The sequence below is a fragment of the Spea bombifrons genome, chromosome 2 (genome assembly GCF_027358695.1).
Source record: "Spea bombifrons isolate aSpeBom1 chromosome 2, aSpeBom1.2.pri, whole genome shotgun sequence".
Classification (NCBI taxonomy): domain Eukaryota; kingdom Metazoa; phylum Chordata; class Amphibia; order Anura; family Pelobatidae; genus Spea; species Spea bombifrons.
In genome coordinates, this window is record NC_071088.1 from 18,370,338 (window position 1) to 18,385,204 (window position 14,867).

Below are 14,867 nucleotides of genomic sequence, written 5' to 3' on the forward strand. Positions count from 1 at the left end.
AAAAAAGACTTAATTTACAAAATCATCATATAACAACTTTCTTTGGAAGACTCCGTGAGTCAACCATAAGGTGCCAAAATATTTTTGTTCTTAAAATTTTGTGGTTCAATTAGACATAGAAGTCGAATATAAAGAAATTCAAGAACAGATGACAAACAAAGTCATTAACATCTTTCAGTTTGAAAAGGGTTACAAAGCCATCTCTAAGGCTCTGGGGCTCCAGCAAACACAATGAATAACACAATAAAAACAAATATCAACAAACACCTAGGAGGACCTGGGAGACTTGCCATAATTGATGGAACCATGAATTCTGCTCTCTACCAACTGCACTCAAACACAGTTGGGTTATGCATCAGGATAATGATCTGAAGCACACAGGCAAGTCCGCCTCTGAATGGCTCAATAATAAACAAAATTAAGGTTTTGGAATGGCCTAAAGTCCTGACTTGAATCCGAATGAGACGCTGTGGCGTGACCTTAAGAAGACCGTTCAAGCTTGAAAAATATGGCTGAATCAGCCACTTGTATTTGATAAAAGATGATAATTGGTACCGTGTTAGCCGTAGAATTACAGGAGACAAGTGGAGTTTGAATGATACCTTTATTGGCTAAATGAGCGAATTGCAAGCTTTCAAGACCTCTCAGGTCCCTTCATCAGGCATGTTATTTGTATTTGGGAAAACAAAGTCATGTTCATGTGCTCTTCATCAGGAATTACTCCGCTGATCCTTTGATTTGAATGTTGAAATGACACAGGGAATGCCAACAGCCTGAGAATTTTATATATTTATATATATATATATATATATATATATATATATATACATACATACATAAAGTATATATCTCACATATACGAACAATTATCGATAGGATTTGGTAAAATACATTTATTGAATTAATCGGTATGTCTTAAAATGCTGAATTATATTGTTCATCAAAGTGTCTTTTTCTTGCAGCCAAGAGACTGATTTGGAAACGAGGTGTAATAAAACACTAGTAATTTACATTGTATTACTTTATTTCTAAATCAATATTTTAAATTTATGAAATATTTTTGTGATTATAGGAAATAATTCTACCTTTGTTTTATCATCACCAAGGCTGCACCTAATGCTGAGTCTACATCATTTCCACAGACCAACGGGAATGGGAATATCTTCTCTACTTCCTGCCTTAACACCTCATTTCGGGCCAGTGCGCTGCCGCTTCCAATTATCCTTTTTACCCCATATTCCTGAAGTCGATGGGAAGGCAGCATAGCATGCAAGTTTTCTATGATTCCGCGACAGAGAGCTCTAGTCACATGACCCAGTGAAAGGTCAGTGGCAGCAATGTTTGACACAGATGCGTGGCTGTTGGGTGTGTGTCTCTCACCAAAGAGTGTTGGACAAACCGTAAGACACGTCTCACTTTGAGACAATGCAGCTTTAATCGCCTGGGCATATATTTCAGAGTCGGGAATATTTAGACCTACAAAACAGAGAAGAGAAAAAAGAAACAAAGCTGTTGGTGGATACTTTTATGAATGTTACAGCATTTTAGGTAATAGTTAAAAATCCTTGTGCTAACAAAATGAAACCAATCATCACAAAATTTGTTAAAAACAAAAAGACGGTTTGATGCAGATTTGAGTAAAACCAATTAGTCCCAATTCTTTAAAAGCCATTTCTGCCTTGGGGAGTAAAAACAAATGTTTTGTGCAGATTTGTAGTGCAGGGAAAGTGGCACTGGACTTGGTGAGTTCCCTGTTATGAGAATATCACAAGCTTGCTATCCAAGCAGTTATGACTGTCAAGTAGGGGTGGTATCTTCTAAATCAGTGACCAGATGGGAGCAAGTGCTCCTTCAACAACCTGGCCATCCCTGCAGCATGAGGTGAAGGCTGATGGACTTGCTGAGAGTCCCCCACAGCAGGGGTTAATACTGGGTTGGCCTTCCTTCCCAAATTTTGCCCTTGGCTTCTGTGAGATAGTGTGTGCATATATGTATCATTGTGCAAGTTAATTGTGAAGAATCCACAGAGCATCTAATACACAGAAGTAAATGGCTCGTGTTGCCTGCCTGTAATACCATAGTAGACTAATGAGAAGGCTACAGAGGGGCTCAAGAAAACAAAAAAAAAAAAAAAACCTGATTTATGCATTTATTTTTAATGTTTTGTTTTTTTTTTGTTTTTTTAACATTTCTCCTGATCAGGTGGACAAGTAAGGCTCATTCACCCCCTTCCATATGCGCACTGACACATATATATATATATATATATATATATATATATATATATATATATTTAAACACACACTTTAGTAAAAACACACTTACACACGCATGCTAACACACATGCTCACACAATCACACATTCATGCTTACACACACACTTATACATATGCTCTCATCCTAACATACATACATACATACATACATACATTATACTCCCTCCCACCATCATCCCTGACCTCACTCACATCTTTCTTTCTGCTGCTTGCACACTGTGCGAGCAGAATCGCTATTACCAAGTAACCTCGTATTACTTGACCCTGCTGCCTTCCTGTTTCCCCAGATGGCCGAGCTGGTCCAAAATTATTACCGGTGCTTCGTAAACAATTTTGTAATCCAGCGGGGCATTTGTGACCCTACCCTCTGGGCCAGCCCGACCCTTGTCCGGGCCGTTATTAAATTGTCTTTTCTGAACATCAGTGGTGGAGACATTGTGGGTGGAAAAATAATATATCATAAAAAATAAAGATAGCACCAAATGTCTCATATGTATATATACATACATTTTTATCTTTAGCTACCCAAAAAGCTTTGCCATCTATGTCTAAAGAGTTTTTCCTGTATACAAAAATACAACAAGCCCTACTGGTAAATTAAAACACAATAACACAATTAGATAAGTGCAGACTGATCTCAGGGCATTTGTCATTTCCTGAAGTCATTAGCTGATGTGTTGTGCAGACAACAACTGAATTCTGTTCTCTTCTGTTTTATGGTAAAAAGCATTCCTGTGGGTTTTTCTTGTAACAGAAAACAATTTTGCTTTTGAATCTGCAGATTTGCCTAATCCTTTGGGCATTATGACAAACAAAACAAAAAATGTCAAGGTTGTTGTCGCCGAGTATTCTGATTGGAATTACTAGAAAATGTAACAAAAGAGTAAAAATCAGAGTCACATGATAATATACAATATACATGGTTATTCCCCTAATTGTGTTACTAAAAAGCCTTACAGAATGATATAGTTAAATTCTGTATGCCAGAGGGATGAGAAACGCACCTCCTCAGTTCAGCCTTCGGACACAAAAAAAATAAGAAAAAGTCCCTACATATAGCCTGTGGGTGGTGCTGGGTAATCACAAAAAATGAAGAAAAAAGACTTTTCAGTTATTTTTACCCAACGCATCAGTACTTGTACCAACGTATCATAGCTGGGAAGCTCCCAGGGCTCCCAGCAACACACATTGGTGGGGATATATATATTTTCAAGGGACATGGTTAGTCTTGTGAACCTAGACAGAACTAGCAGCTGATAAGGGAGCGATTAGCCCCAAATCTGAAGAGCTTCCAGGTGTGGAAATAATGTGCACGCTATAATCGAGTAAACTTCCCTTGTTTATTCTTACATTAGAAAGTGGCACTAGACAAATAATTTGCGTAGGGAATTTATTAGGTGCGTGCATTTTATTCTGCTTGCGTCTGTAACTGTATGGTGTTAGAAGCCAGGTTTGTCAAGCCTTGCCATACACTAACACACTCGCTGGCTCCTAGATCCCAACAAAACTTGTCGATCCCTGTTTTAGAGGGATGACCTATACAATGATGCAAACACACTAGTCTATGTCCCTTGCGCCCTTTCTAGACAAGAGGAAATAAAAATTGTACACCTGGTGCTGATGTGGAAGTATCATGTTTTTGGCTACAGACAAACATAAAAATCTGCGAATTCATCTTGTTTCATATATATTTCAATGTGATTATATTATATGATCAAAGCTGGGAACATTAAGAAATGTGATTTATGTAATTAATGAATCAAAGGCTTTTGTTTTCCCTATGCACTTACTACCTAGAGGTATCCCTGATTTGTAAAATGTAAGATTACTCATGGCATCACTGACTTCTGCCAATATTTCTCTTGAGTTAAAAACTGAAAACTGGACACAATTTTGGCAGCAATATCAATCATTAACTAAAAAGGTTCTATTTATTGCATAGATGCAGTGGGTACAGTGAGATGAGTAAATACGGATTCCAGGATTGTTCAGTGAGACACAATGTCTGATAATTTATCACATTATTCAAAATAATTGGGATGCACAATGGGAACAGTGGGAACATTTCAGCGGATCAGACTTATCATTGTTAATGGTGCCATCATCTCCCCGTCTACTCATGCACGCTGTCTTGGTGTCACCCTTGACTCCGACCTTTCGTTCACCCCCCTACATTCAGTCTGTCTCTAAAAACTGTCGTCTCCATCTTAAAAACATTGCCTGCATCCATCACTTCCTAACACAGCATGCCACATAGGCTCTTGTCCAATCCCTGATTATCTCCCGTCTTGATTACTGTAACTCTGTCTTAGCTGGTCTCCTAACCGGTCTCTCCGCTCTTCCAATGATCTCCTTCTATCCTCTCCTCTGATTTCTAGCTCTCATGCACAAGATTTCTCAAGGGCTGCCCCTATCCTCTGGAATGCCCTCCCCCGGTCTATCTGTCTCTCCCCCTGCCTTCGGTCCTTCAAAAAATCCCTCAAGACCCACTTCTTTAAGGACGCTTATAATACTGCACTATAACATATTCCCTTAGCTCACCTCTTCTAGTCACTCTAATGCAATACTTACACTAGTGTGGCTGGTCCATCCCTTACAATGGCACTTTTACCTATTGTGTAATACACCCTAACTCCCTCTAGACTGTAAGCTCGTTTGAGAAGGGTCCTCCTCACCTGTTGTCTCTTTAAGTCAATGTGTTATGTTACATACCACTTCTTATGTCCTGTCTGCCCATTGCACAGCACTACGGAATTTCATGGCGCTATATAAAATAAATAAATAATAATAATCCTTCTTACAAGGAAGGCCGGATGTGGGTAGGCCACTCAGGCTTGGAGAGCTGGGTAGTACAAACTAATACAGGACTACTGAAATTCACTATGCTTCTTACCTAAGTCAGAAATCCATTGGGACAACATTGCAACAAATGATGCAACTACATTTCCTCCATTCAGAGATGCTGCCACTGCTAGGTAACGATTATTAAAGTAGGGAAAATATGCTACAGCTTCTCCAGAGCAAGGGACGTCTTCTGGCTGGAAACCTTCTGGCATGGAAAATGTCAGCTGTGCCGATGTGCTTACATTAAGGACTTGATTCAAAGATTGATTGGGAAAAAACAACAAAAAAAAACATCATAATGGGAAACTGATTTTTTTTAAAGATCCAAACACAAGCAATTCTTATATTTATTTTACACTACTTTTAAACAAGCAAAGCGGTGGTTTTTAAGGAAAATGTCTGCAAATACAGTTTATTCTAAAGTTTAATATTCTTGTGGAAGTGCATTTCATACAAACAGATAAGAACGGCAGAGAAGAACGATTTGGCCTTCCTAGTCTGCCCATTTTAACTTTTAACATTTTATACAAGTATTCAAAACAAACGAGAGATAGTGCCAGTTCACTGGTATAAATGAAAAAAGCCACTGAAGAATGTGGTGGTACCTTTATATTTTGGAATAACATTTAGTCATTTTTGGAAGTGTGTTCAAGAGTAATAGCTTTTCAGTTTTTATGAACTCTGTGTTGAAAGCTACTGCTATTACCTGTGTGTTTACATATGTTATATGGTTAGTCCCAGTTTGAAATTGGTCTGTTCTATGATTGATATTCCATTGACAAGTTTGAGGGGTGTTCTCGGTGTTTATGTTATATTCGTTGTAGTAATCTTGTTCCTGTATAATTTAATGTAGCCAACAGTGTCTTTAGATGATTGTGTTTAAGGTCAACGCTTTGTCTAATGCAGATTGGGTAGAAACTGGGGTTGTAAAGGTGGTTTTATCGTTCTGTTTAGTATGGCTGTGGACAAAAGGAAGCTGATACTTCTGAAAGCTCTTCCAAAAAATCCGTAAGGTAAATTTTTTGCATCTCGATAACAAGTATATACATTGTGGGTATCTGGTCATATATACTAACATGCCTTTAAACTGAATAAAAAGAAGCACATAAACATGAACAGTACTTACATTTTACAATACACTACTACGTACTACATTTGTAAACATACCAGTAGGACATGATATAAGCATGATATTCCTACCTGCATCTGTGCTCTCAGAAGCAGAAGAATAAACGGAACACTGAAAATCTCCCAAGGCGACTCCGACTTCTGTCCCCTGTGAGATACCACACCATTCACAAGACAACTTCCCAGCTATACATCCAGAATCCTCAATATCGGGAAGCAAAACTATGGGAAATCCTGAGGCTTCTAATCTGGAACATGACAAAGATATAACCATCTAATTTGGACTTCAAAATGGAGCTATAATAGAATTCATTTTTTTTTTTTTTATAAATTACAGATTTATTCAGCTGCATAAAAACATCTTTTTTTATATAAAAAAAGGAGAGGATAAGTTTGGGTATACAGTGATAAGGAGCACAGAAGTCAGGGTTTCAAGTGACAGACCTTGCTCTCCGTTAATGTTGGCCTGGTTAGAAGGAGATCAGTTGTCCTGCAACTGCTCATTGAGCATCAGGCGCCCCCTCACAGCTAAGCCGGAGACAAGTGCCTCACCTTTGGTACAGTTCTGTAATGAACTAAAGTTTGTGCTTTCCCCTTGGACCCCAGAATCACAAGTTGTGCCTCTTCTTCTCAATATGGAAACACAGAGCAAGGGAAACGGGTAAGGCACCTTCTAGAGCACCACAGACGCAAGATGTGTTAACTCTCATATATGAATACAGAAATATATACAAAATAAATACAGGAAAGTAACAGAATGAGAACTTACAAGTCAACGTTCCAAGTTTTGGTCCTGGTGTTAAAATATCCCCAGCTAGCAGCATTCTGGACAGACATTTTAGGCCTTTCAAGTCCACATAGCATTGAAACAACATAGTCCTGAATGGTACCTGCAGCATCGTAACACTGAAGGAAATCTTTCCTGTTTAAAAAAAGCTATATCAATAATAACTCAAAGATCATGCTCTAGTTTAATTTGAATGTTTTACTTTGAAAAGTGAAACATTAAATGATTAAAGGAAAATAACATAAAATTGGAGAAACACAAACATACGCTGAATCATTTTTCAACTTTCTAATATACTGCAGCATTACAAACAATTTGTATTATTGCTGAATGCCCAAACTCTTCCTGGAAATATTTCTTTAATGTAAAAATGTTCCTTATTGACAATTTTTCATGGCATGAAATAAGGCTATGAGTGGTTGTTACCATATAACCTGGAAAGAATAAAATGACAGATAAGATTTATTTGCCTAAAATACTAAAGAGTACAATCAATGTCTGGTGTATGTGGGACAGTACTTTCCAGCATGACTGTGCCCCGGCGCATAAAAGCAAGGTCCATACAGACACGGTTGGATGAATTTGGTGTGCAAGAACTTGGCCGCACAGAACCCTAACCTCAACCCTATCAAACACATCTGGTATGAACCGGAACAGAGATTGCCTTCCCAGAAGAATGGAAGCTGTTATGGCAGCAAAGGTGGATCCAACTACATATGAATGGCTATGTATTTAGAGTGTGTTGTTATAAAAGTCCCTGTTGCTGTAATGGTTAGGTGCCCCAATACTTACTGCAAGTCAGCTCCAGTGCTGGCTTGGAAAACACTGTGGGCAGGGGGTCTGTTCTCACCGCTATGCGCAGGAGTGGAAAGAACTCCCGCTGACTTCAAGTAGTCAACCCAGTGGCAAAAGCAATGGGACCATAGAGGAGGAGGACAGCTGCTTTAGCAGGGCCACCTCCTCTGTGTCAGGTAAGTGCTTTTTTTTTTCTTTCCTTTCTATTCACAGAGTACATTAATATGCATTTTACTATAGGGTGGGTGTCAGGGACACTAAACTGTCCCTTTAAACTAGCCTATGACATGCCAAAGAAGCATTTCAGCCTTTTTACAACATATTACCCTTTTCAGGATATTTCCATTATTAGAAATAATTATACATAATTTCTTTTTACATTAACAAATGATTTTCTTACTTGTGGCCTATTTATCCAAAATGCTTTTCCATCATATAGTGTTTTTGCGGTCAGTGATAAATCTAATGCTGTACAGCTAATAGATTAGGGTCTCAGCTCATATTAAATATGCATGGCTACAGACATGAATCATTCATCTTTAACCTCAATGAGCTGAGCAGCTGTAAACAAAAAATATATAGCACTTTTAAAAAGTGTTATCAAGGGAGTAATAATGGCTTTGATTGTTATATGCAGGTTTATCTATGAAAGACAGAAGTCTCTAGTATTTAACCGTTATAGCAACTTAGGGGATTCAGTCCAACAGGACATTCTCTAAGGAACACCAACCTCAGGAAGAAAGCAATTTGTACCTACCGGCATGTAACCACAATAAATTAACCCTAAAATGAACAGGTAAATGCAAAGATATATACAAAAAAAGACAAATAGAGTTAACATTCCCTGATATTACTACAGATTATGTGAGGTTCTCTTTCTCTTGTAAGAAGGGCAGTGCTGGCCCCTTTTAACTGAAAAGACCCTTATTTATTACTGGATTGGTCAACGAGAGGTCAGCCAAATTTTGATAGGTTCTAGGTTCTAGATAACAGATAACATTTGTAAGCATAGGCTTTGATTTTTACATAAATACATTTCTAAGATTTAGAAACTCAGAAAACTTAAAATAGTAACGTTAGAAAAATATATGCCCTTCAATCAAAAAGCAAAAAAATAAAGGTACCTGTTTTGTAAATACCAGAAGATAGTCGCGCACCCAAAACCAGTCGCCACACAGAGATGTGAGTCTGGTTGAGGCAAAGAAGACAGGAACTCAGTGGTGCAACGGCCATCTTCCCAGGTAACAAGGTGACTGGCTTCTCTCGGCTCAAAAATTCTCAAATCTCCACTGTTTATCCAGTGGCAGCCTTTAAAAAGAATACAAAAGGTTAGGAGCAGCCATGTAGTTTTGCTTCTATGTAAAATAAATTCTATTTCTTTAAGGTAAACTAGGCTGTCTTGGAGGTGTAGGAAAAGAAATGTAGCATACCCCCATTTAGTTTTTAGGGCAATATAGCATGACTTCAACTTCTTTTAAAAAAATATTTAGAAACTCTCTCAGATCGTCAGTGGGAGACGATCTGCATCCTAGCGCACAAATGTTCTATCGCCTCGCGATACCAGGAGACGGCTTACAAAATACTGACGATGTGGTATAGGACTCCGGTGGCACTCAGCAGGATGGGACTGGGGGGTGATCCGACGTGCTGGAGGTGTGGGACGGAGAGGGGAACCTACCTTCATGTCTGGTGGAGTTGTGGTCGCCTTCAGCCCTTTTGGACTGGTGTGTTCCGTTGCTTGGGGGAGGTCTCGGGGGAACCGGTCCCGCTGTCCCCGGGAATGGGTCTTCTTCTTCATTCAGGGAGATCTGTGGGTCACATGAAACGCTTGGTCATCCGCCATCTTCTCAACGCGGCCCGTAGTCTTATCCCGCTTTATTGGCGGCGCGCCGAAGTCCCTACTTTGCGTCAGTGGGTGTCCCGGGTGGAGGAGATACGGGGCATGGAAGAACTGGTACACCTGGCCACCGATAGGATGGAGACTTACACCGGGACATGGGCTTGCTGGCTGTCCTTCCAATCCTCACCTGTTTTGGCCTTGTTGCTTCGGCAATAGATTCCTCGCTAACTGCTTACCCTTTTCCTTCCTTCCTGCCTGCTCTCTGATGCTTCCTTACGCCTCTCTTGTACCCTCCTTCCCCCCTCACCGATCCCCCTCCCCCCTATTTGTTTTTTCCCCTCCCTCGTCCGTCTCTGTTCTTCTCCTTTTTGTCTTGTGTGTTACATGTTTGTTTTGGTCTGTCTGCCCCCCCCCCATATATATATATTTTTTTAATATTTTTTTTTTTTTTTTCCTTTTTGCAGCGACTTCAATTTTGTGTTTACTTTTATGGGCTCGCCACTCCACATTGCTCCACGACTCCTGTTTCTTGTCTCAGAGGAGAGGTGTGGTCTTTGCAAGGCCCCTCTGTATGATCACCTAGTCATCAAGCCCCTACTTGCTTAGGGGACATTGTCTTTTCTGTTATCGCCTTGTTTACATTTTTTTTTTTTTTTTTTTTTGTATTTGTCTTGATGTTTATTGTACTTTATTCTAAAACACTTAATAAACTTTCATTTACCTAAAAAAATATTTAGGCTTCTGAGTCAGACAAATTTAATGGGATAACTAGTCCATTAAAATGTTTTTTTTTTTGTTGTTGTTGTTTTTAATGGAATAATACTATTAAATAAAAAAGAATAAGTAACTACAAGTTTAGAAGCTAGAATTCACTGTTCCAGATGCAAAGAACTTCCCAGTAGAACAGATGCACCTTAAGGAGGCAGCAATGGGACATCAAGATAAAGGCTCACTTTATTGGCTGTAATATAAGGAAAGAACGAACATTGCAATTTCTATGTCTTTGTGCATAAATCCACACATGTAGCACTATTTTCATGAGAACAGGTAAAAGTATGACATCATTGTATCAGTGAGTTGATCATAGCTAAAAGGTAAGGATACTAGCTCCTTTTCCAGTTTTAATTGAGATATACGTGACTATGTATGTCTTGGATTGTATGGACTACATACTCCCCCAACAATTTATGTGTCATAATATACACACCTTTGTTGGAGGAGGATAATAGCTGAGGGAGTAGGCAAGGCCACCTCGGCCACGAGGGAGCTGCAGTAGAGGTCTGTTTGCCAGTCAGCTCCACCACTGGCTCTCATGAGATTTCCAGGGTGATCAATTCTGTATACACAGACAGAAAGCATTCCCACCGATTTCAATGGAGCACACAGAATGCCTTTTATTTCCCACAGCTGTAGAATGCACTTTAAAGTAATATATGTTTCATTGGTGGGACAGCATGGGAGATTTTAATGTCCCTTTAAGCAGATTCTTCCTTTACACCTCATTCACCGTGAGTGTCACATTCTTCGAAATGCATTCGCTACATAATGGTTGAAGATTTCTCACGTGAACACCTTGTGATGGGTCAGTGACTTGTTTGTCCAAGGAAACTATCTGTCCTCTGGTATTTGAGGCCTGTTGGCATTGGACTCCAGCTTCCAAAGGTCCTCCACCACCATCGAGAACACCTTTGGCACTGAAACGTCTGAACCATTTCTCAGTGTTGGGCGGTGAGAAGCTTTACAATTAGTAATAAATAAGTAGGTAAATCAATACACTGTAGTATGAGTTGTTCATTTAACAATCCTACCCCCCGCCAAAAAAAATAAACAGTTTTTATACCATGTTTATAAATTACCGTATTGGCTCGGATATAGGCCGCCCCCGTATATAGGCCGCACCCTAAAAGTTTGGTGCTTTTTTAAAGAAAAAGTTTTTTTCTTTAAAAAAAGCACCAAAAAACATCCTGCCACTCTGTCCTCTCCCCCCCGAGATACACTGCCACTCTGTCCTCCCCCCTCCCCGAGATACGCTGCCACTCTGTCCTCCCCCCTCCCCGAGATACGCTGCCACTCTGTCCACCCCCCCTCGAGATACGCTGCCACTCTGTCCTCTCCCCCCCGAGATACGCTGCCACTCTGTCCTCCCCCCCTCCCCGAGATACGCTGCCACTCTGTCTTCCCCCCTCCCCGAGATATGCTGCCACTCTGTCCTCCCCCCCCTCGAGATACGCTGCCACTCTGTCCTCCCCCCTCGAGATACGCTGCCACTCTGCCCCCCCCCCTCGAGATACGCTGCCACTCTGTCCTCCCCCCCCCCCGACTTACCAGATCAGACTCCCGGGTGTCTTACGGGGCCGGAGGGGGACATCTATGCACATCGTGTATACAACTCCCGGTACCGGCACTCAGCGGAAGTGCCGGCACCGGAAGTTGTATACGCCTATTGCGTAGATGTCTTCCGCCGGCCCTGCAAGACACCCGGGAGTCTGCCCTGGTAAGTCGGGGGGTTAGAATGCATCGTGCGCACGTTCACCGGCAACGGCGCATCGCCGCTGCCGGTGAACGTCCGTGCGATGCGCTTAGACAACCTCCCGTGCCGGTACTCCCCCCCGTGGAAAGTGCTGGCACGGGAGGCTGTCTGAGCGTATCAGACAGTAGGATGCAGGTCCCCTGCACCGCTGCGGGGGATCTGTATCCTAACCCCGCTGCCTGCCCGGCGCCCGGGACTGCATGTCCCGGGCGTCGGGCGCTAGACCCCGAATATAGGCCGCACCCCCACTTTAAAGACTTAAAGTGGGGGAAAAAAGTGCGGCCTATATTCGGGCCAATACGGTACATTTTTTATTAATACAATATTAAAAAGGGGGATTTGTATAGTGCTACGGAATTTGATGGCACTATATAAAACCATTATAATTTCCTTCCACATCAACTCGCTTAATGTATACCGTGGAAACATTGCACAGATAGTACTGGTATTTCAACACCAACTTTGCTGTCTCTACAGGTGGACCTCTTGTGGTAACTGTGGTAGCAACTGTTCTCCAGGCTAGTTACTATAAATTTAGGCTACACTTCTATTCTAAAATCTTTAGCACGCACACGCCTACTCTAGGCTCACATTGTTAACCCAAGTCTCACTAACAGCTTTTAAAGGGACAGTTTAAATTCCTTATCTGTATCATTGACAAAGGATCCATACTAACATACTAAAGTACCTCAAACACGCATTCATCACCAAAAATGGGAAGTCACTTGTAGTAAATGGGAATGCTTTTTGTATATGCAGAAGGTCATTAGACCCTTTGGAACTCATGCAAGCCGGTGCTGGTGTTTGCCGGCAGTGAGTATGCCAATCATGTACACTAGAAGCAGGAGATTTATTTGGCTGAACACACCTCCGGGGAGAAAAGATTCTGGAACAGATCTATACATTTACAAGGGGAAGAAAATAATTTGAAAGGGATATTAAAGTTTTCCTGTTAGCACTGCGTATCACTGAGCAATGAGTTATTTGTAGGTTGGCTTCACTTTGCACCAAATACTTGATAAATAAATATTTTGGGTGTGCTACAGCTCTTAACACAAGAGGAAATTCACTGCCTGACACTGTATCAAGTACTTATAATGGCACTAGAATGTCTTGTACTGAATGCCTAATAGTTTGTACTCGTATCACTCAAACGGTACACCTTGATTTGCTTTCCAGAACACAACTCCATGCATTTGTCCGGAGATTCCAATGCGTGAAACTCTTTTCAGGTTCTCTCTGGGTAAAGCAGCGAGGCAGTTACTCAGAGCTTGTATTATCCGGCTGACATTCTGTTCTTTTCCCTGGAAGACAAATAAATACTCTATAGTCCACTGTCACAATATTTAGAGAGACACTCCATTGCATCTTTAGGAAAAAGCTGCAGCTGAAGAGTTGTGTACAACACCCTCCATTGTGCAATTACCCCACTGGACCTCACACAAAAGTATAGCACCCCTGAGCAGGAGATGTGTACGGCTGAATGACAATTAGTTAAGTTGGGTGGGCACAAAATACTGGTACATAGTAGGGGAATCTGATGAATTCTAACATGCATTTGCACAGTGATATCATACACGTTTAAGACACCATAATGACTTTGTGTCCCATTAAGCTGCAACAAGTAACCGACGTTTTAATTTTTTAACATTAGTTTCCTTTATTTGCAGAAAAAGTGTTAAATATGAATGAAACATCAAAATCCCAAAACATTATATCTTAAAACATTTGATTATATGTAGTACTCTTGCATAATCAGATAAAACCTTTGTACCAGTCAATATGAAATATGCGTATGAGCCAATGCATTTGTGTTCTGTCTCGGTTACATTAGCACAATCTACTAGACAAACACCCCAGCTCCTTATCATACCGCCTTGTGATAACCACTCACAAAAACCCTCTAAGCCAGGAAAACTACATGAAGATATTTAATTAAGGCAGGATTTCATTAGCACTGCGATGAAGAATCAGCTTTGTGTGGCATTTGAACAGAGACAGTCACTCCATATCACAAAAACATTAGCAACCTACAAGTCTGTAAATAAAGAATGCACTGGGGGAAAAATAAACCGTAGCATTTCTTCAAAACTAAACGGGATTACTAAATACAGCACTGTATCTAATACTAATAATGTAATGACAAAGAGCGCCACCTGTTGGCTAACCTTGGTATAATTATCTTTTACTTATTAAGCGCCAACAAATTACACAGCTCTGATTTCAAGTATTCTGTCCCCACAGCGAGTGTGACATGGGGTCACCAACAATGCAACAGTTGGGGTTTACCAATACAATGTATGCAGTGCAATGCAAGGGTTTAATTACCCAGAATAAACTATACAATACACGTTATGGAGAGGTATTGACTATCCCTATATAATGACATTTTAACCAGGGCATGAGGAACAAAAGTATCATGCAGGGCAGAAGGGTATGATACGCAGTATACATTATCTATATGCAGTGGCGACTCTAGAAACAATATATAGGGGGGGCACACAAGATACCACAGTCAAACTGGGGGGGCATTCATAATTTCCAAAAGTAATGTGCTATGGAATTATACTTTTGTTATTGGGCTAAAATAATACTTGGTCATTCAACATGGGAAGCCTGAAGCCACAATTGAGTGCGACTAATCATTGAAATAAATATTATAACAAT

General features: G+C 40.5%; 1 protein-coding gene across 1 annotated transcript; it reads right to left on the bottom strand.

Annotated features, from left to right (window-relative positions):
- Window positions 1–1,067: 1,067 nt before the first annotated feature.
- On the bottom strand, window positions 1,068–13,615 carry LOC128473584 (sedoheptulokinase-like). The gene is made up of 7 exons (XM_053455841.1): window positions 13,604–13,615; window positions 13,363–13,504; window positions 8,955–9,138; window positions 7,018–7,170; window positions 6,321–6,496; window positions 5,170–5,370; window positions 1,068–1,476 (listed from the first exon to the last, which is right to left on the bottom strand). Exons 1-7 carry the CDS (start codon window positions 13,613–13,615, stop codon window positions 1,082–1,084), a joined length of 1,263 nt encoding a protein of 420 aa, XP_053311816.1. The 3' UTR covers window positions 1,068–1,081.
- Between the last annotated feature and the right edge of the window lie 1,252 nt (window positions 13,616–14,867).